The following is a 24335-nucleotide window of genomic DNA, read 5'->3' as shown; positions in this document are numbered from 1 at the left end:
TCATCTCCTACGCTCTCATTTAAAGAAGAAAAATAAAAGCAATTATACCACAGCCTCAATAAAAAGAAGTAAACCTTTAGGTTTTTTTGTTTCAAAATATGGACAAGTAAAAAATGGCAAGGAAGGAAAATGACGGCTTGGCACAGAAGGAAAGCTAAATGGTACTGGGAAGAAAATGGGGGAGGGGGGAGAGAACATTTGGAAAAGCACGGACAGCATTGCTTTTCCAATAAAAATGAACTTGTACCTAGGTATCTTCGACGAGCTACTTCTACCATTGCCATATGTCTGCTAGTCAATACAGCATAAATAGTAAGTATTAAATATTGTTGAAGTTCGGGAAGCAGTAATAAAAATGACACGTTCCCCACACAAAATGTATTATACTGAGTCACTGAATCTCTCAACTTGCCATCCAACATGTTTTGAGCTACCTCTCTTTGCCACCCCTTGGGATCTAAGAACATAAATCATAATATTTATCTAAGCAGGCATTTTCTTCCCCAAAACTTCCATTCTAGTTTCCAGGCTTTAAAAGTTCCCTCTGGGTAAAATCAGTTTACTAAAAACCTCACAAAATAGTTCATCTGTCCCCTCACAATGGGAACCCATTGTAATGAACACGTTGCTGAAAATCTAAATTGTGGTCTGAAAAGATAGGAACTCATTCAGAGAGCTGGTATTCAGCCCTCTAAAACACTCAAGTAAAGAATTTTTGCCTCAAGTCAATACAAGCAAAAGGGAGATGCCATACACGTATGTGCTGCACATCTTTATCTCTCTCCTAGTGTTTGAGGGGTTTGGCTATTTCCCTTCTTCCACCTCCAGCCTCCCATCCAATATGATGGCTGGGTTATTTGCATAGAGAAGAATTCAAGAGCAATAGCTTTTGTGGTGAGAAAAGCTATATTCGACTTGTGCTATGGCACCTTCAGTGACAAAGCTGGGATTCCAACCCACGCAGGCTGGCTCCAACCATGCTCTTGACCATCACGCTGTTATTACCTCTTGTACTGAAAGAAATGCACATGCTCAGGCCATAAGCAGATAGCCAAAATACAAACTCTGTTTTCTCCCATTTGGTGCACCACCAGAGAAAAAGTATTACTTAAATCCTAATTACTGCATTTTTAGTTGCTAAAAATAACACAGGGGAAAGAACAGCAACCTAAGTTTCAAAATCTCCCAAGGCATCTGCCATTTTATGATAATCACTTTATCACATTCAGGCAGACTGTGTATATTGTTAGGAGTGAAGTTATATAATAATAGCATCTCATAATGTTGTTCTCTAGGCAATGTTTGCTTAAAAGCAGAATTCAAAAGGATAAAGCAACGCAAAGAGAGAAAAAGGCAGAAAAAGCAACACAAGACCAAGAGCGATAAGGGACTAGCTTCAGTAAGTATCAAGAACCAAAAAGAAATTTTACTTACGGTACTCAATAAAAAGATCCTCTAAGTTTATTAAACTACTTATCCCACAAGGAAAAAAAAAGAACTGGTGTGGAACAGAGAGAAAAAAACATGCAATTTATTACAAAAGAACTGGATTTTTGCCCTTAGTTTCCACACCAATAACTGAGTCACCTTGGTTAATCCCTTTAACTCTAGTAGCCATGATTTTACCAAACAGTAAAATGGGTTTAAAGCTCCCTCCTGGAGCGGCAGCATCCTTTGCACATCAAGTTAACATATGCAACTCATTGTATTTTTATATCCCTCTCCCTCTATTACATGCTTTCTCAATCTCAGCACTATTGCTGTTTTGTACATACGGGAGCAAGGGTGGGTTGTCTCCTGCACTGTAGGATGTTTAGCAGCCCATCACTGGCCTCCATCCATTACATGCCAGTAGCACCCCCTTTCCAGCAATCATGACTACCAAGAATATTTCCAGACATTGCCAAGTATCTCCTGGGGGATGCAAAATTTCCCCAGTCAGGAAGCACTGCCTCTGAGTGACAGGTACAGCTCTAGATGCTGGGGACACTGCAATGAACAAGACACATACGGTGCCTATCCTCAGGAAGCTTACATTCTAATCCCAAGGTGGGAGCTAAGGAGATTAATTTTGTCCATAATTCTCATCCAAGCCAGTTAGTCACCATCGGTGGCAGACAGGAAGACAGCCATAAGCACATAGGTTTAGCCTTAATTTTATCCCTTTATCAATTAGGGATATTAAGTGCAATTATGTACTTAATACTTTAAGGGAAAAAAATTAAACAGTGGTTAAAAATATCTTGTCGAAATAAAACACTCAAAAATAGGTAATACACATCTGAACCCACTGATAAATTTTAATTGCATTAAAAAGTGGGACAACCAGATAACACAGGCCTCCTGATATAATACAGGAAAAATATGCCACCACTATACTGTATTCTTGCAATAAATCATTTTTTTTTTATAAAAACCTAACCTGGATCTAATAAAGCCTATAGATTTAACTGTTAGTTTACAGGAAATATGATGGCTAGAGAAACATGTTAAACGACACCATGACACAACCTGCCCTAAGATGTAGAAAATTCTATTTAAAAGTGACCCAGGTTCATAAGCAAACAAACAAGAAAATGCTGAGGAAGAAAGCTGTGCAGAGGAAGGAGACTATGCGGATTAAAAGTGACTTAAAACACATCAATCAAATGAAATGTGTTGACATTACTCAAATCCTGTCGGAATTTAAGTAAATATAAAAAGACCTTTCAGAAAAAAAATCAGTGAAAATTCAAACATGGACTGAGTATTAGATGGTATTAATTTTATTGGGTATGGTAACTTTTTTTGCCTTTCTACACTCTTTTTTTAAGTCCTTATCTTTTTCTAAGTATATACTTCAATATTTAGGGGGGAAGCAATAGGGTGGTTTAGAAAATCTTTCAAATAGTATCCAAAAAAAGTAGCAGGTAGGGAGACTGAAGAAACAAGAAGGGTAGAGTGTTGGTAACTTCAGAAGCAGGATAATGGAGCCATGAGGATTCAGTATACTTAACTGTCTGTGGTTGCACAGACTTGGAATTTTTCAAATAGATGAACTACACGACATATAAATTATATAGTAACATTTCATTCTATGTGCTCATTCAAACCCAAATACTATCTACCTGAAACACGATCCTATGTGTTGGTTAAAAAGAAACGATACTAGGGGAGCAAAGCCATTTGCTATTAAAATCCCCAACAGAACTGCAGCATAAGAATTACAGTCGTGGGTCGGGGCACCTGGGTGGCTCAGTCGGTTGGGCAACCGACTTCAGCTCAGGTCATGATCTCACAGCTCCTCAGTTCGAGCCCCGCATCAGGCTCTGTGCTGACAGCTCAGAGCCTGGAGCCTGCTTCGGATTCTGTATCTCCCTCTTTCCCTCCCCTGCTCACACACTGTCTCTCTCTCTCTCAAATATAAACACTAAAAATAAATAAAATAATGAAAATGAAATGAAATGAAATGAAATGAAATGAAATGAAATGAAATAAAATGAAATAAAATGAAATAAAATAAAATAATTACATCCGTAGGGCACCTGGGTGGCTTAGTCAGTTAAGCATCTGACTCTTGGTTTCGGCTCAGGTCATGATCTCAGTTTCCTGAGTTTGAGCCCCACGTTGGACTCTGTGCCGGCAGCATGGAGCCTGCTTAGGAGTCTCTCTCTGCCCCTCCCCCACTCATGCTCTGTCTCTCTCAAAATAAATAAACTTTAAAAAATAAAAAAAAAAGAATTACGATCATAATTTTTTTTTTCGTTCTTTCACTCACTTTGTATTGTTCTTCATCTAACCTCAAGGTTTCTATCATTAAGTTCCTTTCTTCTTTATAAAAAGGGTAATCACCCATAGAGATGCTAAGCCCTATTCTAACTCTGGTCCTAAATATTTTCTGTAATAAATGCAAAACTTAAGTTTATCCTAAAACCTCAAATAAACTTCTTTAAAAATAGCTTTGTGTTTATGTGTTATCATTATAAGCCTCTAGGTGCAACGGTTTATCATTTTTTAAGGTTATTTATTTTTGAGAGAGACAGAGAAAGCAAGAGCAGAGAATTGGCACCCAGCCTCACGGAACTGTGAAATCGTGACCTGAGCCAAATTCAAGTCAGAAGCTTGACCATTTGAGCCACCCAGGCGCCCCTAGATTCAATGGTTTAAATTTAAACCAAAAAAAATTCTTCATTGTAGCCTAAAACATAAATAAAAGCTTCGATAAAAATTGATAAATGGCCTTCTTCCTCATTGCTTCATAACATTTAATGCCCAAAACTCCCATCTACAATAGACATCTACTTCACACACTTTTGTCTTTTCCGATTCTGTTTTGCAATTTACCTAACAACAGACATTCAACTACTACTGATGGCACTTTCAGAGACACAGATCCATCATGAATGTCCTCCTGCTCTGTAAGGTTGAACTCAATGATCGAGATCTCCAGGCAGCGTTGGCATCTACCGCGTGTTAGATACCCAAGAGCCCACGCCTCCCTCCTGTTACTGAGAGGAGCTTACCTCAAATACTGTTTCAGGGCACTTGTTATTGTCTTCACTTCCCAATCTACAGAATTCTCCAGGTCCACCTCATTGCATGTTTTTACATCTGGTGAGCAAGCAGGCAAGAAAACAATAATTAAAACCTTGGACATCCAAAGGTCTTCTTGACTGGCTCACAAAGCTTCCATTTTTAAATGGCCAAACCACAAATAATTAATTCTGGGAGTCCTTATAAAACGTACAAAATTTCTTCTAAGCCATGTTCTATTATTAGACATTTGTAAGCAACTTCGGAAAATCCATAGTGAAGATCAAGGTAACAGGATAAGATGGGGCTGGGAGGAGGGAAGACCTAGGCACAGTAGACATTTCAATATTCACAACTACAAAGCATACACAGCTGTGATGACTGCCACGGTGCTAGTTATTCTATTATTAAAGACACTACCCCATAGTCAGGGCTTGGGGCATGTGGCATCTACAGTATCTATACATTTTACCATGTTTCAGGTGGCATTACTGTTATCACGCTGTGTTATGACAAGGGAAACAGGCAGCCCTGTTAATGGCAAAATGACAAGTCAGTGGGAAGAAAGGACAGGAAGTTTGGTCCCACGCTTCTAAGATCTGGACTCAACAGATTATCTTTCTGAAGATTAATGCATGATCAACCAAAATAGCAATATGGTAATACATAAATTTAAACTCAACTTTGACATTAACATCGTAATTTATACATTCATCTAAGAAATATTTATTGGAAGCCTCTGTGCAACGTTTCTGACATTCATTCTAACTAAAACTAGTTTTCTTTGTCCCGAAAGGGTGTTAATGATGTGTTTCTTCCAGATGCCCTTTCAAATAGCTAATAAACTCTACAGAAAAAGATGTATGGCTAACCAAACAAACAAACAAGGGAGGGGAAAGGAGATAGTAAATTCTACAAAAGAAGAAATGAGGGGGCCTGGGTGGCTCAACGGTTAAGCGTCCAACTTCTGTTCAGGTCATGATCTTGAGGTTCGTGAGTTTGAACCTCGTGTCAGGCTCTGTGCTAACACCTGGGAGCCTAGAGCCCGCTCTCTCTCTCTCTCTCTCTGCTCCTCCCCTGCTCACTCTCTCTCTCTCTCTCTCTCTCTCAAAACTAAAATATTTTAAAAAATTAAAAATAAATAAAAATTAAAGGGAAGAAAGGAGTCTTGGTTGAAATAAAAGGAAACGATGGTGAGAAACAGAAAGGGAAAGGCCAGCACTCTGTATATGGTGGCATCTTGATCCTTACAAGGCTGGGCTACTGCACTCAACTGCGGCTTGGCACCAGAGAGGAGTGAGTGCAGCATGTTCTCACAAACCTGGGCTTAAATCCTCACGGCCACCCTAAGCAGCCACACCACTCAAACCAAGTCACATCCACACCGGTCTGAACTCCAGGTTTTCATCTCCAAAACAGTGATCATGTAAACACTCTCACAGAACTACAAAGAGTAGCAAAGCAAATAAGCAATGTGTACCTTGTTTAGAGGAGTAGGCAATTACCACAACCGAGTCACTAAAAGTATAAGCATTCAGTGGTGGTTCCTACTCAAAGGGAAGTGTAGTAAATGGGTTATGATGACAGATATTAAACAATCAGTAGAAACTTGCCTCGTTTTCTACACCCCATCATCCAAAGGAAAAAATCAGACATTCCAGGAAAAGACTTGATTTCTCCCTCACTCCAGAATGATGTTTCAACCAAGAGCCAAGAAAACTAGTTGTTTCAGACTTTTTTTCCCTCTCTTACATTGTATTTATCTATATAGGCGAGGAAACATCTTGTTAGTATTTCCTCTTTAAAGGAACTAAAAAGAAAAGCCTGTCAGAACAGGACCACTGCATTCAGTCAGGCATGTCACTTAAAAAACTTTAGGCTTGGGCATGAGGAAGGATAGGTGACAACTCACCTATCTCAAACTATGCTATTCTCAAACTTTCCAGAAACAAAGTAAAACAGGAAGTGATGGTTATTTCACAGCCATAACATCATACATATGAAGTCAATTACTCAAAAGTCTGGAGACTTTTTAAAGCACTTCAACAGTTCTTGATTACAGCAACTGACAGCAACATGCAATAAACTACAACAATGGCAATTGACACTGATTACATTTTGATCAGTTCCTACAATTCAGAACTCATTTGTTACCAAGCTTGTCAGACAAGCCACAGATACATTCAAGAAATCAAATTAAGCACCCTGATTAAAGGTGCAATCCTTTATAACTGGGACTAAATAATTCTGTTCTAAAGGCTTTGCCAACCCATTACTTCAGTAACTGAATATTCTCTCTCTCATTAAATCAATTATTTAAATCTCATTTTAACGTACAAGTCAGATAACATTTTCAATCAATTCGCTCCCGGCAAATCAGCATTTTAAAATCCAGGAGGCTTCTAAAGGAAATCTTTTATTTTCATCTTTCTACCAAATTATCATTCTATATTTCGAGAATCATAGCCTTTCTATGGAAAAGTAAGCCACCCTTTGAATTCATGGAATAAAAAGTAGCTGTCACATCAGAGGCTAATGACTACATAGTGTCTATGGTACTAATCCCCTATTAAATTTTTACTGTTTTCAAATAACTCAATCATACCTAGCAGTTCTTTAGAATCAGTGGATGCACTGGGACCAGGTAAATTTGCTAATAACTTATCTGGGATTCAAACTTATAAATGCATTTGAGTGTTCAATCAGAATATACATTCTACTGTAAATAAGGAAGGGATTTTGCTCCCTTATTGACTAAGAGACAACACCTTTATGTACTAGTTAAAACTAACAAGCACAGATACAAACAGTTAACTGTTTATTTGGGTGAATGTTTCATAATTACGTAACCAGTATTTTTTTTTTGAAACTGGAAATTTTCAGCCCCACCTAAATGCAAAGCACCTAAATGCAATATTCCAAAAATTGACCTGGGCCCCACTTTAAATTAAAGTACTTGAAGGAGCATACTGATTGAATGAATTTTGAGAATATACATTATAAATCCAAAATCATAATTTTCACCTATATTAGTTTACTTTGTTTTCCCCAATGTATATGAAAAAGCTGTCTTACAAACAAGTAAGGTAATTTTTTTTTTAAGTAAAACTTCCAAGTTAGTTGTATCTCTTGTTTTCTATGGTTCTGTGCCTAAAAATAAAATCCTGCCTATTTTGCAAGTTAAATTTAGAAATAACCACCAAATTCACCAACACACTTAAGCTGCCACCACATTTTCTTATAATTTCCCCTCCCTGCTCTGATGTTTTCATTCTTCAGTGGCGAAGTGGGAGAACACTGACAACTCTAACCCATCTGAGTTCTAACCTGCCAATAACTATTGTAATTAACCTGCTACATTCTCACCCCATTTACTAAAAATCCATGACTCACCCAAACACACCTCATCCGGTATTTCTCCCTTCCCTCCCCAAGTGCTCTAAAGCTACTACTTAAAAAACAAACATAAAACTTTTACAAAGTTACATGTCTATGTGTGTGTGCCCTCTGTTAGAGCAAAAGGGGAAGAAAAACACCTGAAAAGGGGAGGAAGACAGTTGCTCAGTTGGACTTTGTATGTATGTATGTGTGTATATATACATATACATATATATGTATATATGTATATATTATGTATGTGTGATTTTATATATATATACATATTTATATTTATATATTTATATTTTTTTTTTTTTTTTTTTTTTTTTTTTTTTTTAACTTAAGAAGTGTGGTCCGGGGAAAGAAAGCTGAGCACTACCTTCTGGCTCCCAGGATAGAAGACAACTAAGACAACAACTCCCATCACCTGACCTGACCTGGAAGAGTAGATATGACATGTCTATTTAGAGGACTTTCTGTGGTCAACTGCCATTCGTACTCCTTCTTGGCAGAGGAGAGAAGAAAGGGGTGGAGGTAACAGGGGTGTGGGGAGAAGAAAATGGGGAGAGAAGAAGAATGGAAAGAAAGATTTTTCTTTATTTTAATCTTAAATATGAAGAGTGAAAACACACCAACAAGTGAAGAAAACATGGAAGATACTAAGCATTCATCCTTTCTTTAGAAATCATCACAAACTTCTACACAAGAGTAAATACTTAAAACATTTCAAACAAACAATACACACGTTATATAAAAATGGCAGTAATAGAAACACATCCAAGTAAATAATTAGTTCTCAAGAACTAAAGAACCAAGTAAACAGAAGTTCTTGTCAAAAATACTAAATGCCTTGGAATTTTTTCTCAGACATTAAAAAAATGGATTATTTCTCATCTCTACAAAGAAAAATTCAATACAAACAAATTGTACTTTGAAAAATCCAAATTTGAAATACACATTACTGGAGGAATAGCAACTTAAAAAAATAACTGCCTCATACTGGGGACCTGGGTGGCTCAATTCATTAAGTGTCCAACTTTGGCTCAGATCATGATCTCACGGTTCCTGAGTTCCACATCGGGTTTGTTGCTGTCAGCACAGAACCCGCTTCAGATCCTCTGTCCCCCTCTCTCTCTGCCCCTTCCCTGCCTGCACTCTCTCTCAAAAAATGAATAAATAATTGCCTAATACCAAATGGGCAAAATCATCAGAACTCCTGGGGCGGGGAGAGTGGGGACACTGGTCTAAAAGAGCAAAGCTAAAAATCTGGCAGACTCATCTGGTGTTTTTTTTCTCTTTAAGATATAGAACCCTAGAACAACATAGGGAGGTGAGATAAGATGGAAAGAAAGAATGTCCAGTGGATAGGGTATACACAACTGCACAGAACTCTTAAAATCCTTTTTTTGGAAGAGGTATAAATTATTTATTTGAACACTTAGTGAATGGGATAGAAGGGAAAAGGTATCTTAAGGGAATTTTAAATTAAGATTCAGTGAATAAATCTATTTTGTAAAGACCTAAAGTTTAAGTTGGTAACAAAGTAACAAGAAAGCAGTATTAATCCTAATAAAAAAATCCAAAGTTTGTGATTGACCATCTTCAATTTCATACTAGGAATTATTGTAAAATAATTATTGTGGTAGTGCCCACCCCCCCTTTACAAGGAAATAATCAAGTCAGTGTCATCCCTCTCATCAATTCTTCAACTTCCTGAAGAAATGCTTCTTGGGAAAACAAATTTCCTTTGTCAGCAGCTGAAATTAGGTTGTATCGCGCTTGTATCCTAGACTTCTCTGCTCTGAGTCTCATGGAAAGTGAAAACAGTTTTCCAGGTCATGAATTTTTGAGGGTTTAGATATTTTAAAACACCTTGCCAGTACAGGATTATCTTGAGACATTTCCCATGAGCAGAGGAAACTACCACCTTAGTTCAGGGATGCAGATCAAGAGGGATTTTATGATATTAAGAACAAATTTTGAGACAGCTTAACACTTCCCCGTGACCACAGAGACACCCTTGTTTGAACTTCCCTTGAACACAAACAAGAAGACAATAAAAATAATGCTGGGATCCTTAGGACCAATTTACTGCCAAAGTGTGCCTTTCAGCCAAAATATCCCCTTCTGATACCAACAGCCTTCCAATTCTAATCATTATTACACCATCTTGGAAATGAGCGAAGTGTTTCTAATTTTAAAATTAACTAAAAGCAGATGCTGTAGCCCCATTAAACTCTTCCAGCTGCTACTGAACCACTGGCAACCTGAGTCTATTTAATTTGGAGACCACTAATGGTAAAAAGGAAAATCTGACTGCCAAAATTGCACACCCAAGTTAAACCAGAGAGGCAGAAAATGAAAACAGCTCATGAAAGCGAATGTATTCTAAGATAGCTCTCCAACTGATGATGGGCAATTCTTCCTGCAGTTAATAGCTAAAAAAAGGTTATTGCTTATTAAATCCTTAATTCAAATACAGCCAAACAAGCAATCCTATCTGTAACATGTCAGTTGATTTTATTCATCTTGGTTTATGCTTCCTAAAAACGAGTCCTTCCCACAATGCTTTAAGATGCAGACAGGTTTTAAATGCATCTACAGCATACCTGAGGGCATTGTTAATACTGATTAATTAAAGTGAGATATCAAGTTAATTAATATTTAGCAAGGTCAAAATGACAGATTGGTTTGACATACAGGCCCTCAAGCCTGATGAGTTATCATCACTCCTCAAGAGGCAGCCAGCTTTGGGGCAGGGAGAGAGGCAGGACACCTTACAGGTGGCACCGAACCGACAGCGGCGTGTCATGTAAAAGCGCTTTGTCATTCACGCAATGTCTGGGGTAATGAAATGAATTCACTTGCTGGCTTCCTCTAGTCTGTGATGCCAAAGAACACTGTGTTATCAGCACAGATGGAGCATGCATGGTTCTGGAGAAGAGCCTGGTGCAAACTACGAACAAGCCACTGTGAATACCAATGAGTCCCCAAGAATCGGATCCTTGCTGTCAAGTGACAGTTTTGGAAGCAACATAAAAATGAGTGAGTCCCAGTGGTCTTGTCCAACCAAATGTACTGTCAAGACTCTGGATGGGCAATTTGGAAGCCATGCAAATCACAGAGGCCTGGCTGCTACTTTCCTGTGAGAAGCAAGCACAAGACGACATTCACCCATGAGCTGCATTCTTTTCTTTTCTTTTTTTCCCCCCATTTACTAAGAAATGGAACACAAGGTAAGAGGGAGTGGAAATCTGTGCTGAGACAAACACTAATCTACTTCTCAGCATCAACTACCTCTGCTCAGGAGAAAACTCATCGAGGCACCCAAGTGTGCTGTATGTTACTATGAAATATTAAGTTGTAAAGTCAATGAACATAAACAAACAATGCATGGAAAATGATTAGAAAAGAGGCATACCCATCAACATACTCAGAAGTCTCTGGACCTTTGAACTCACCCCCACAACTCTGTACAATCCTTGGTCATTTATACCTATTGGAAGAGACAAAGTGTTAGCAAAATATAAGACAAGTCATATTTTAAAAGCTGTCAGCAAACAATTGTATTCAGAATCTTTGCTAACTCACATTAGCAGCATTCCTGTTGACTATAAAAATAAACGTTTGACAAAACCAAGTGTTTACCAACTTGTTTTAGCAGCTTGGTATTCATGAGTTATGGTTGGAAAATAATCTCATAAAAACAGTGTTCCATGTGCACAAAATGTAATGAGTCAATGTTAATGAAATAAGTTCCTTAAGTAGTACTCATGTGTACCAATGCATTTTGTAAAGATGCATTCTAACTTTCATGTTGTTTTTCTTGAAAAGTTCAGCCTTTTAAAAAATAACATGGTGCTTAGTACACAGAAAGAAAATCATTATTTAGATGATTCTTTAAGGCCATGGAAATCCATTCAAAACTAAGGCAGAACTGTTTTTGTTTTTGGTTAAGAGCTGTTACATGCACTGTCCAGCAAGGAGCTCTGAAACTCCCAAGGAACATTACTACAAAGTATATACATCAGAAGGAGCCAAATCACAGCATTCTCTCTCTGCAGAGCTGGGGAAACAAAGTATCTCTGGGCACAACAGATGAGAAATAAAGGCAAGAAAATATATTGTCAAACAGAATTTAGTATATTGAATACATGGCAATATACACAGTATATTGATTTGAATAAACCAACTGTAAAAGGGCATTTTTGAGGCAATTGGGAAATTCTGAGTGACATTAAGAGTATGTCAGAAAATGTCCCTATTTTTTTTAAGGTACATACTGAAAAGAGTGAAAGGAACCTATCTGAGATTTGCTTTAAGAGCAAAGAAGGGATAGATGAAGCAATTTTACCAAAATCTTAAGTGTTGAGCCTGAGCCATAAGAATATGGGAGTTCACTGCACCACTCTCTCTACTCTTTTTATGCTTGAAAGCTTTCATAATAAAATAACGACTTTGAAAAATCATGACTTCTCAAAAGAGTTGCAGCTTGCTGCAGGTGTTTGTTTTCTGCACAACCAATGTTAAAACTAACAAGAACACAACTAGTTGAAAAGAAGATGATGCCTCTAATCCCCAAAGTTTCCCAAACACAACAACAACACCAAAAAAAGCCACGGAATTTGCCTAGGAGAGCTTACTTTCTTTTCATCTACTCAACATGGGTGATGAAAAGACCAGACAGGGTCTGAAGGGCTGGCTTCCAGTCAAGACTCAGTCAGTCACTCCTGAGCTCTGAGATCATGGACCTCTCTGGGTCTCGATGATGTATCTGAGATCAAGGACAGCACCTTGCACTTTGTGTTTGGTGGGGGAAAACATTGAGACGATACCAAGACATGTACTATCAATTGTAACGCATGGCACACATAAAAGCTCTTATCACTCCTTGCAAAAGCAAGTCTTCATTTTCCTTTTCTCTATTTTGCCTTTCATTTATTTCTCCTTAATAATTTTTTAAGCTTCTCAAATGTCCCATTTGTCTTGTATATGCTACATTTTGCATCCCCCCAAAATCCCTATGTTGAAGTCCTAACCCTCACTACCCTCAGAATTTGACCGTCTTTGGAAATAAGGTCTTTAAAGGAGGTAATTAAGTTGAAATTATGTCATTAGGGTAGGTCCTAAAGCAGTATGTTTAATGTTCTTATAAGAAGTTGGGGGGTGGGGAGGCACCTGGGTGGCTCAGTCGGTTAAGCGCCCAAGTGTTGATTTCAGTTCAGGTCATGATCTTGTGGTTTGTGAGTTGGAGCCCCATGTCTGGCTTTGCACTAACAGCACAGAGCCAGCTTGGGATTCTCTCTCCCTCTCTCTCCCCCTTTCCCTTGCTTGCTTGCTCTCTCTCTCTCTCGCTCAAAATAAATCAACACTTACAAAAAAAAAGAAGTCGGGACACACAGGGAGAAGATGGTCACCCACAAACCATGGCCCTCAGAAGAAACCAATCCTCGGGGCGCTTGGGTGGCTCAGTCAGTTAAGTGTCCAACTTCAACTCAGGTCATGATCTCGTGGTCTGTGAGATCGAGCCCTGCATCAGGCTCTTTGCTGATAGCTGGGAGCCTGGAGTCTGCTTCCAATTCTGTGTCTCCCTCTCTCTCTGCCCCTCCCCCATGCATGTTCTGACTCTCTGTCTCTCAAGAATAAGAAAAAATTTTTTAAATCTCTCTCTCAAAATAAATAAACATTAAAAAAAAGAAGTTGGGACACACACAGGGAGAAGCCAGTCACCCACAAACCAAGGACAGGGGCCCTCCAAAGAAGCCAACCTACTGACACATGGACCTCAGATTTCTAGCCCCAAGAATTCTGAGAAAATACATTTCTGTTGTATGAGTCACCCAGTTTGTGGGACTTTATTATGGCAATCCAAGCAAACACATACACCTTGTCTCTCAATTATCTCAACAGAGCTCAAAGAACCAGAAGAGCAAAGGCCAGCCCTTCAGTCTACACATATCTGTTCTAAAGATGCTTTGAATGCTAAAGAATCAAAGCAGCAGAGACGCACCTTCCTGATGGGGAAGCTCACTGACTCCAAGAGAGGGAAACAAATTCAGGTCAGCCCTGCCAGGAGTTGATAAAAAAGAAAGGAAATTGTCAAGAAACACAAAAATCAGATTTTGAGCCTGCTACGGGAGAAAAGACTGGGCCTCATTCCTTCCTTCTCCTAGAAGCCAGAAGGCCATGTCCAGAGTTTAAAATATCAGAGGACTGTTTTTCAATACTACTCCATTTAAAAAACCTAAAATAGTTTGACCTCGGTGCCAGAAGCCAAAAGAACAAGTCATATTCTGCAGTCAGGCAAACGTGCATCTTTGAGACATGCCTGAAATGCACAAAGAAATGAAATAAGAATGTTACCTCAGCAATAATCATCACTCTGTGCTTGTAATTACTATCAGATAATTGATCAAGTTCAAATTCATCAACCTGAGAGAAGCTGAGTTAATTGCTAATGCATAATGAAAGGTGCAAGGGGGAATTGATGCTACTCAACACAGTTTCTACATTTTTAAGATGAAATTTAAATAAACCTCATATAAAAGCAGCTTAGAAACAGCATATAACACACACACACACACACACACACACACACACGTCATATAGGATTTTGTTTCTTGTTACAACATCCTTAAAAAGGTCTGAATTAAGAAAACTGAAACATACTTTGTATCTCTGAACATACACATATCATTTAAAAGACAACAAATAAATACATTTGAAGAATAGGAACCAATCCTTATGCCAAGTCATATGAGTGAGTTTATCAGTCTCTCCAGCTTCTCTTCCACATTTTCCCCTTTCAGCCCAAGGAGTCACTATTTCTAATCACCACGTATTAGAATTTGGAAATTTTCTTTGACTTTCTCTGTCACTTTCCTAATTCACTAGGTCAATGTGCACAATTTCTTCACATTCAGACTCATCTCTGCTTCTTCAACACAGTCTTGAGTTTTATACACACATATTTATTAAGACACCCCTGTAGGGAAGCACATACGACTATAATTCATTCTGAAAATCATTTTTTTTTTCTTTTCCTTTTTCAAACCACACTGATTATCTAAATTCTCTGCCATCCCCATTTAAGAGTAAGCCATCACTCAGATCCAGTCTAGATTCCTCTGCTGAAGTAGTAGGTAAGGCATAAATACACAAATATCTACAATGGGCCCTACCTCACCTACCCACATTTATTGTGGAGTATTCACCTCAACCAGAGCAAACCCCGAACTATCACCCACAAGTCACCAAATTCACTCCCTTCACTCCTCCCTCCAGGTCATCTCCTCGGACAGAAATGTTCTTCTGCCTTCTCTCCACAAATTACTCATCTGTCAAATATTTATTCATCAAATATGTGCCAGGTGCCGTTCTAGCTGCCAGAGGTTCAACAGTGAGCAAATTGAATCCCATCCAGACCTTCAAAACCAGATAAAATCCCACCTTGTCTAACACCAGCCTACAGTTGATATTCCCTTTTCCTGAACATGACTCATAATTAATTCCTCCGAACACTTGAATGCATTTTAAAACAAGCCCACAATCTCTTATTCACAATTCCCGAAATCAAAGTCTGAATGCTTGACCTGACATCAGATTATTTCGTTTGTATATTCCCCTGCTCAGTGTGAATACTCCTAATTAACTATGTTAAAAGTATGTCCACACATCTGGAGATGTGACATGCAGTATACCTTACGTCCCATACGCTTTCTAAAGCACATCCAACCTCATGATTTTCAGATTAAGAATTGAGGACCTGTGTTCTACCTTCTCTTTCCAAATACACAGAGACATGGAAAGATACTAGGTCAATCTTGGGTTTTGTTTTTAATAGCTTTCATGGTGCCTCACGTGGAATAGTTGAGTACAAAAAAGATATGGCTAGGGTCTTGGAATTAATTTGGAACTACAGGTAGAGACTGGCCTTGGGCCAAAACAGACATTATAATTAGGAGCTAAAAACAAAGTTAAAATATCCAACTTACTACGATTTTTCTCGGGTAGCAATATTCCCTGATGTTATTACTACAACACTTTTTAACTTTTAACAAAAATTTTTCATCTGGTCAAAGTGCTATAGTTTTATTTTTGTTTTTTTTTTTTTTTTCTTTTAACAAATAAGGCTGTTTCTGATCAGGAGGGTAAGTGCTCTCCATTACAGTGATGAGCAGCTGATGACAGCTGTCCCTGGGCAAAGTGGACAAGGTGAAATCAAACGTGTCTTACTTCCCACCGCCTGTCTCCTCCAATCTCACACAGTCCTGTCACTGAGTACCAGCCACATCTTTCTCGAGGAGAAAGTCAAAAAAGGAAATGAGTCAACTTTCATCATCATCTCTGCCCCACAGTCTCCCTCTTGGAACCCAGACGATGCTGCCAGAACCAGTCTATTCCACTCCACAAAACTACCTAACACCAGTGGGCACTCAGAGGCCCTGGCAGGTGGGCTAGAGAAGCAAAAGAGAAAATAAGATGCTCTGGAACAATAAAAGAATTAGATACAAAAGGAAAATAAAGCCAAAGAGGGTGGCTAAATTCAGTTAAACAACAGAGGTGGGGGCAAAGGCTAACATGGCCACAACTGGCAAAAAAAATTTGTTGCGTAAGAAGAAAACAGGAAGTGGCATTTAGAGTAAAGGAGGTAGAAGAGAGAAGACAGGTAATCAACACACACACACACACACACACACACACACACACACACACAGGAAAGGTCAATGAAGAACAGAAGGAAGGAGAATTTGGAAATAAATGAGGCAATAACAGGCTAGACATTGTGTAACATTTAAATTCCTATTAATTTCATAAAAATTATTGTGTACTTATATTTTAAGCACTGAGGTAGAATACAGTGAAGACACAATAAAATTTAAAAGACAATTAAAATTAAAAGAAAGAGCAACTTGGGAGAGAGCAACCAACCCAGCCACAACGTCTCATCTTTCCTTTTCTGGCTTCGGGAACAGAACCCATACCTGATAACTCAGGGACTCTTAATATCTTGCATGATCCTCAGTACATGGTATACATTTAACCAGTGAATCAGATAAATTAATGGATAAACTGAATAAGTCATTCGTAAGTTGATAAGTGATTAGTAAAAGGATATAGAAAGAAAATAAAAAGAGACAGAAAAGGTTATTTGTAACTAGAAAAGACAAATATAACATTATAAAGGAATAAGACTCAAAATGAAACTTAGACTTTTGATGGGGATACGTACAAAATTATTTTAAAAAATTATCCAGGTATATGATTCTACAGAAATCAGTGACCATATGTTATGGGTCCATAAACTAACATTCAGTCAGGTCTCATCTAGTAACCAGTAGAGTGTTTGGCATGGAATGAGATAATTGACCAATATTTGTGGCAGGACTGAATCATTTATTTGCACTTTTGTCTGTCTACAACAGGGATGAAAGGTCGTCAATGGTCAGGTTCATATTCACAAGATTTACATCAAAAGTCTGCCACATGTCATCAGTAATACAGCCCACACACATAAACACACACACACACGCATAAATGCAAATTTGTTTATATATCCCACCAGCACTGCAAAGACAAATTCTCCTTTGAGCTATGTAATGAACACACAATTTTATGCATAAATATCAATCATAATTTTAAATGTTTTATAATACATTTATATACAATTATAAATATTAACTAACCTGGAATGGGTCTTGAAAATAAAAGGAAGAAAGCACTATACGTAAAATAATTAGGAAAAGCTTATGAGAAAATAACCCAGCAACAAGGCTAAGAACGAAATGCTATAAAGGTGACTCCAAAAATAGCAAATGATGAGGCTCATGAATATTGCTTCAGGTCATAGGTAAATGACAAAGATTTGATAATGTGTCCTTTATGTATATTTATAACTAATCCCCAATAAACATTCTATTTACATGTCTGTGTAAATACAATCAGCACTTTCCCAGACTATCCACTGCACTGAGTTACACAAAAATAAACAGGTTCATACACAAAGACTACCTTCCAAGATACTGGACAATTCATAATATTCTAAGGTTCTATCAAAAACACGCATTTAAGTTAAATTATTTTTAAGTATAAGCAGACAGAACCAAGCATCATTTGCTCTATTCCATCAAAGGGACATAACATTCAATACCATAAATTAAGGTACTGTATTTAAAGAATTCTAAAATTTTGGAAGAAGAATGTATTATTTTTAATACTTAAAGTGTATTAAATACTAGGAAAAAACAGGGTAAGAAACAATTTTTAAGCCCTGAAACAGAAGATTAACTGCAGATGATAGTAACATTTCAACATTTCTAGATCTTAGTCCCCTCACTTCAAAAAAAAAAAAAAAAAAGTAAGGGCGCCTGGGTGGCTCAGTCAGATAAACATCTGACTCTTGATTTTGGCTCAGGTCATGATCTCATGGTCTATGAGATCAAGCCCCACATCAGGCTTTGTGCTCATGGCGTGGAGCCTGCAAAGGATTCTCTCTTTAGCTCTCTGCCCCTTCTCCCATTTGTGCATGCTCGTTCTCTCTCTCTCTCTCTCAAAATAAATAAACTTTAAAAAAAAAGTATATTTGGGGCACCTGGGTGGCTCAGTCGGTTGAGCGCCGACTTCGGCTCAGGTCACGATCTCGCGGTCCGTGAGTTCGAGCCCCACATAGGGCCCCTGTGCTGACAGCTCAGAGCCCGGAGCCTGTTTCAATTCTGTGTCTCCCTCTCTCTGACCCTCCCCCATTCATGCTCTGTCTCTCTCTGTCTCAAAAATAAACGTTAAAAAAAAAATTTTTTTTTAAAAAAAGCATATTCAGTAAATACATCTTTGTTAAATTTGTAAGATATAAATTATTACAAGTTAAGGTTACTCATATCCTGGAAACTTCCAACTCTACCACCTCCTGGTTGTACAACCTGGCAAGTCACTCATTCTCTCCCTGCCCCAGCTTCATTACCTGAAAAATGAGGTTAATGATGGCATGGGATTGTCATGGAAATCAAAGGACACACCTTGTGTAAAGTGCATGAGCCTCACATACCAAGCACTATTACAAACTTTAATTGAGCATAAGATTCAAAATTAGTATCAAAACAGCTAGGTACACTACATATACAAATTGCCCTAAGTCTACAACCTAATTTATAAAATAAAGCACATGGTGAGTGTCAAAATTTATTCAATATGAATGGCTCACAGAAAATATGACATTTCTGTTCACTGATAACGTTTGGAATTTCTCCCCTGGATGATGATTATTTGGGCGGCAGATATAAAAATATTATTGACAGTTACTATGTGTCAGGAACTACTCTGCACTTTTCCTTCCTATGAAGTCTTGCTTCCACTTTCATGTTGGCCTCTACATGTTCTTTTTAGATTAACCCACTTCTGTATTACGATGGATAGCCTCCTCACCAGCAGGCACTTTGAGGACAGGTCTCATGATTTCATTCACATGATCTTCCTATACCCAACCAACCAGAGAGCTCAAAACTCCAACAGTTTGGTACATGAGGGCAGCTGTGCCCACTGAGTCTGCCTGTCACATCACTTTCATTACTGCATCCCATCCCAGCATAAGTGAAAAGTAGGGACAAAGTACAAGGCAAATACCCAATTCCAGGTCTAAACCAGTATTTTTGTGATGAAGTTCTCATTCCAGGACTTTTCAGACACATCTAGGCTTGACTCTAAGACTCATTCTTTCATTCCAAGTCACAAATACAAAGGGTTTTTGGTTTATTAGCTGCTACCTTGGTATTAGGGTCAGAATAGACTGTATATTCCCAGCATTCCATGCAGCTAGCCCACATGAGAGGAAAGCATTTTTGCTTCGGACCAGACAACCCCTAGACTTGCTGCTATTTCTGGCATAAATTCACCCAAGCCAGTGGGCAGGTAGCCTCCAGCAGGGCTAATGAGAAACTACTGACTACCAAGAAGTTTCCTCTTCCATTAATAACACTCAGGGCCCCAAACTCTCTCAAGGTCTGATGTCTTTCTGTCCCACATCTAACAGATCTACCACTCATTCAATGTGCCCTTCGGTCTTTCCTCTCAGTGTAAACCTTGGGGAAAGGAGTGTGTCACAGTCCCTGGGCCTCCTAGCAGAATTCAGCTCCCCTATTACCACTAAATTGAGTTGTCAACCAACTCTTCCTCTCACCTTACTCTCCTGCCATGGGTGAATTCTTTTTTTTTTTTTTTTTTTTTTTTAATTTTTTTTTTCAACGTTTTTTATTTATTTTTGGGACAGAGAGAGACAGAGCACGAACGGGGGAGGGGCAGAGAGAGAGGGAGCCATGGGTGAATTCTGACGTTGAGTATGGAGACCCGGTTCTGAATCCCAGCTCTGCCACTTTATAGGCTGTGTGAACTGTGGCAGGTTTACCCTTAACGTTCCATGCCACAGATCCCTCAGAAACAAGATAGATCTCAACCACCTACTGAGTTTTGTAGGGACTGTGTGAGCTAGAATATATGAAATACTCAGAAAATATAAAATGCCATTTGTTATTAGGATTTTAAATACTGTCAGATGCAGATTCCACACTGACATTATGTTTTCTACAAAGAGACTTTCCAAGGTATTACATAGATTCTCAGCAAAGGGGATAAATCTTTCTTGGGCTGATGGTGCCCCTTCAAAGGTCCATGATGGAGCCAGTATGGAAAGAAGAAGGTATGACTTTAGAATGGCTTCATCTCAAGTCTGGAGGAGCACTTCAGAGAATGACATTTAAGTCTTCCCTCCCAGCTTCCCTTTCCTACTCTCTACAGTTTCACACTTCATCTATTCTTTAAGTATTTGTCTGTATTATATTGTTCATCTCCAGCATCCTCCGAAATCAGCCTATAGTCTCCATCTCCTCGTGTTCATTGATGTTGAGAGCACCAGCATTAAAAACTCAGCCTTGGATTTGAGTTGTAGTCTGATACCTTCTAGCTGAGACTTATACAAGTCAAATCATGTCTCTTGGCTTCAGATGCTCATGGAAAATGGAAAATACCATTGTCTCCTAGGGTTCTTGTGAGAAGTACAACCTGTACAGCCTGGCTATTCTCCAGTTTCTTGCTTCCCAGTCCTTAAATGGTTTTCTTTGGTCCTCCTCCTCCCTGAACTTTGTAGAGCAGGTGACACAGGTATGATTTCCTCCTCTTTGAAATTACCCCTCTTCTGGATTCCTTTACACCACACTGTCTTGGGTTCTCCTCTGACCCTATAACTGTGCTATGTCTCCTTAATTATTCTTTTTCCTCATATTCTCTACAGGCAAAGATCCCCAAATATTCTGCCCTTTGTCCCCCATTATTTTCTTCCCTCACCATCCACCTGCCAAGACTTTTTGACACTCAAAACTTGACCTCTCTGGGTGCGTGGGTGGCTCAGTTGGTTAAGTGTCCAACTCTTGATTTCAGCTCAGGTCACTATCTCATTGTTTGTGAGAGTGAGCCTAGCGTTAAGCTCCATGCTGGGTGTAGAAGCTGCTTAAGATTCTCTCCCTCTCTTTCTGCCCCACCCCCCACCAGCTCACGCTCTCTCAAAAAAAAAAAAAAAAAAAGGAAAAAAAGAAAACAGAAACAAAGAAAAAAGAAAAGAACTTCACCTCTCTAAAAAATGATGCCCACCATCTCTTCTGTTGCCTTCATTTTATTTCTGACAGAAATGTCACAGGACAGGCACTCTGAATTCACAATAACAAAAACCAACCTATATTCCTCCCAAACCTACTGCTCCTCTTGCATTCTCTGTCTTGGCTAAAGATGTCTTCAACTACCTTGGTTGAGAAGCTTACAGTTTTTATCTTCCCCTTTCCCTACCTTCTATATTCAACATGTCATCAGATTCTGTTTTTCTGCCAAGTCTCTCATCCTATCCATCCCTTCTTTCCACTATCAGTGCCCTAGTTTAAACCTCCATCAGCTTTATCTGGATTATTTCTAAAATCCAGCCAGCCATCTTGCCTGCCATCTCCCCATCCCACCCAACTCCCATTAAAAGATCTGAACATACCCCTGCTCAAATCTGTCAATGTCTCACCTCTGCCTATAACACTGAGGCAACATGCAGCACAGTGCCTGGGATCTACCACACTCTGGCCTCGACTGCTCACAAAGCATCTTAACACATCATAGCCATCCACCCCCTCTGCCAGCAACACCCCAGGGCGGGTGAACACCATCTGTTCCAGTATCTCACTCTAGAGCAAAGAACAGGTTTGCTTGCAGCCTTGGAAAATAGAGATAGTGTCTCCATCTAGAACAAAAGACAGGCATACTTGTCAGCCATAATAAGAGTCAAGTTTCCTAAGCTCAGAGTTTTTCTCTTGTAATATGACCCATTGTGTGGGCAGGTATCACCTGACCTTCTCTGCAGTACCCTTAGGAATTAGAGACCAACACAAAATTTATATTCTGACTACTGAGAGTAATAAACTGTCCTTCATCTCTGATCCAGGAGTCTTGGGTCTTCTACTAGCATGCATGAAACTATACAAAATAACTTGTTCACATGAAAGCATGAAATCAGAGGCCTTCACTGCCTTGAAACTAGATTGAAACTAATCTTTAAGAAAAAGGAACCATATCTCCACCATTTTTTCCTCCAATATATTTCCTGTAGGAAACACCCAAAAAGAATTGACTAAAGCCCATCTAACACGTGCATGTCGAAGAATACGTAAGTATTAAATAAGCTGGAACGGATGAGACAGCTAAATAAAAGTACATTTTATTTTTAAATTCACTCATGTAGCTCAAGCTTAAGTGGTCACAAAATTTTACTTAACGTAAAACAGAAAAAGACTCAAACTCAAGGCAAAGTTGGCTGAAGTTTTTTGCCACTCTTTTTCTTCCCTTCTCTACAGAAATCAGAACATCAGGAAAAGTCTAAGAGTCTCACTGCTGCCATCGGTCTCTCCACCTCAGAACAGCTGCAGCATCAGGAACTAAACCAACTCTAGGCAACTCTGGGCAATCTCTTTTTTGGGGGGACGGGGGGCAGGGAGGGGATGTGAGGGGGACGACTGACATAAATCCAAAAGCCATGGTCTTGTTCCTGAGCATCCTTCCTTTCTTCACCACCTCCTGGCCGTTTTCTTGCTCCAGTGTCCACAAGACAGTGAGGAACAGAAGACTGAAATTCCAAAGCAGTTACTTTTGCTGCATGTTGCAAGTGCCACATGAAATTGCTAAAATGAACTCAAGTGATTTATTTCCCTATGTAAATTACTATTTAAAAAAAAAAAAAAAAAAGTGCTCCCAGAGCCTTGAATCAATAACGGAACTACTTAATTGTGACTGGCCTCAATTAACAGATGGATCTCTAAATAAGTGACTCACATTTACTGAGCACTCAATAGGTGCCAAGGTCCCAAGCACTCTCTTTTCATCCTCACAAGCCCGCAAAGGAGTTGCCACCATTATCCCATGAGACACATGATAAAATCAGGTCACAGGGCGTCAAGTAACTAACGTGCCATGGTTGCAGAGCTCGTAAGTGGTGAAAGAGATTCCAATCCAGACTGACCTTTGGGCTCATGCTATTCACCACTATGCTAAAAGTGTTGACAGAGCCTTGCAATAAAAATGCCATGGACCTCGTCAGAATCTGAACTGAACACACAAAACCTAGCATGCCTACTCTCTAGCAGGATAGTTTAACCATTTTTCCCTATTAACTGTTGTCAACCACTCATTTGGAAACTAATAGCTTTGGAAGCTTACTTGTTCTTAAAACAAATAAGATTACTAATTAAGAAAATGAATAATCCTGACTCGCCTGAATTTAGGATTTCAGTTTTGCATTTGCATTTCTGCAGACACCACAAGACTCTCTAATTCCCTCCCACATAAGACTGTCCTCTTGTTATCCACCCACTCCCATCTCACACCCATTATGATTAAAAAAGAGACAGTAAGGGAAAAATTCAAGTTTACTTGCTGTAAATTTTCTGGGGACAGCTGTTCTTTATTTTCTCCATTTTTGCATGTAATTTGCCCTCAGCAACTTAAGATTAATGTGCAGTAATAGTAAAATATGCTGCAAGTTCATCTTGGGCATCTTCCTTCCTACTGAAACTATACAGTATCATCTTCTACCAGGCCCATCTTGAGACCCCCACACAATTCCAGAGGTGTTTCAGAAGTGGAAAAATCCTCAAGCCAACTTCAAAAAGATTTTCCAAAAACCTAAAACTCTGCTTTTCAAAGAAAGAGAATCTCACTTTTACATACGACAAGTCAAAGACTGACACGTCTTAGACGTGGCTTCCTACTTCTATCCCATGAATTCACAGCTTGTTACAGTGCTCAACTGGATAACTGACAGCTTGCCTAGACCGATATTTTAATGCCATTCTCTAGAAATTAAAGCGAATATTCAAATTATTCACATATGGAAGATCTTTAAAGAGAAACTTCCTAAACAAAAGTGGCATACA

General features: G+C 38.8%; 1 protein-coding gene across 3 annotated transcripts in view; it reads right to left on the bottom strand.

Moving 5' to 3' along the window:
* ARHGAP10 (Rho GTPase activating protein 10) overlaps positions 1 to 24335 on the bottom strand; it is a 322588-nt gene that overhangs the window by 119344 nt on the left and 178909 nt on the right. For all 3 annotated transcript variants that reach the window (XM_049632246.1, XM_049632248.1, XM_049632247.1), the window contains exons 14-15: positions 11312 to 11386; positions 4503 to 4590 (exon numbers count right to left, since the gene is read on the bottom strand). In XM_049632246.1, the coding sequence (XP_049488203.1) occupies positions 4503 to 4590; positions 11312 to 11386 (163 nt within the window). The remainder of the gene's footprint in view (positions 1 to 4502; positions 4591 to 11311; positions 11387 to 24335) is intronic.

Source organism: Panthera uncia, chromosome B1 (genome assembly GCF_023721935.1).
Source record: "Panthera uncia isolate 11264 chromosome B1, Puncia_PCG_1.0, whole genome shotgun sequence".
NCBI lineage: Eukaryota > Metazoa > Chordata > Mammalia > Carnivora > Felidae > Panthera > Panthera uncia.
This window is presented reverse-complemented; position numbering and strand designations above follow the sequence as displayed.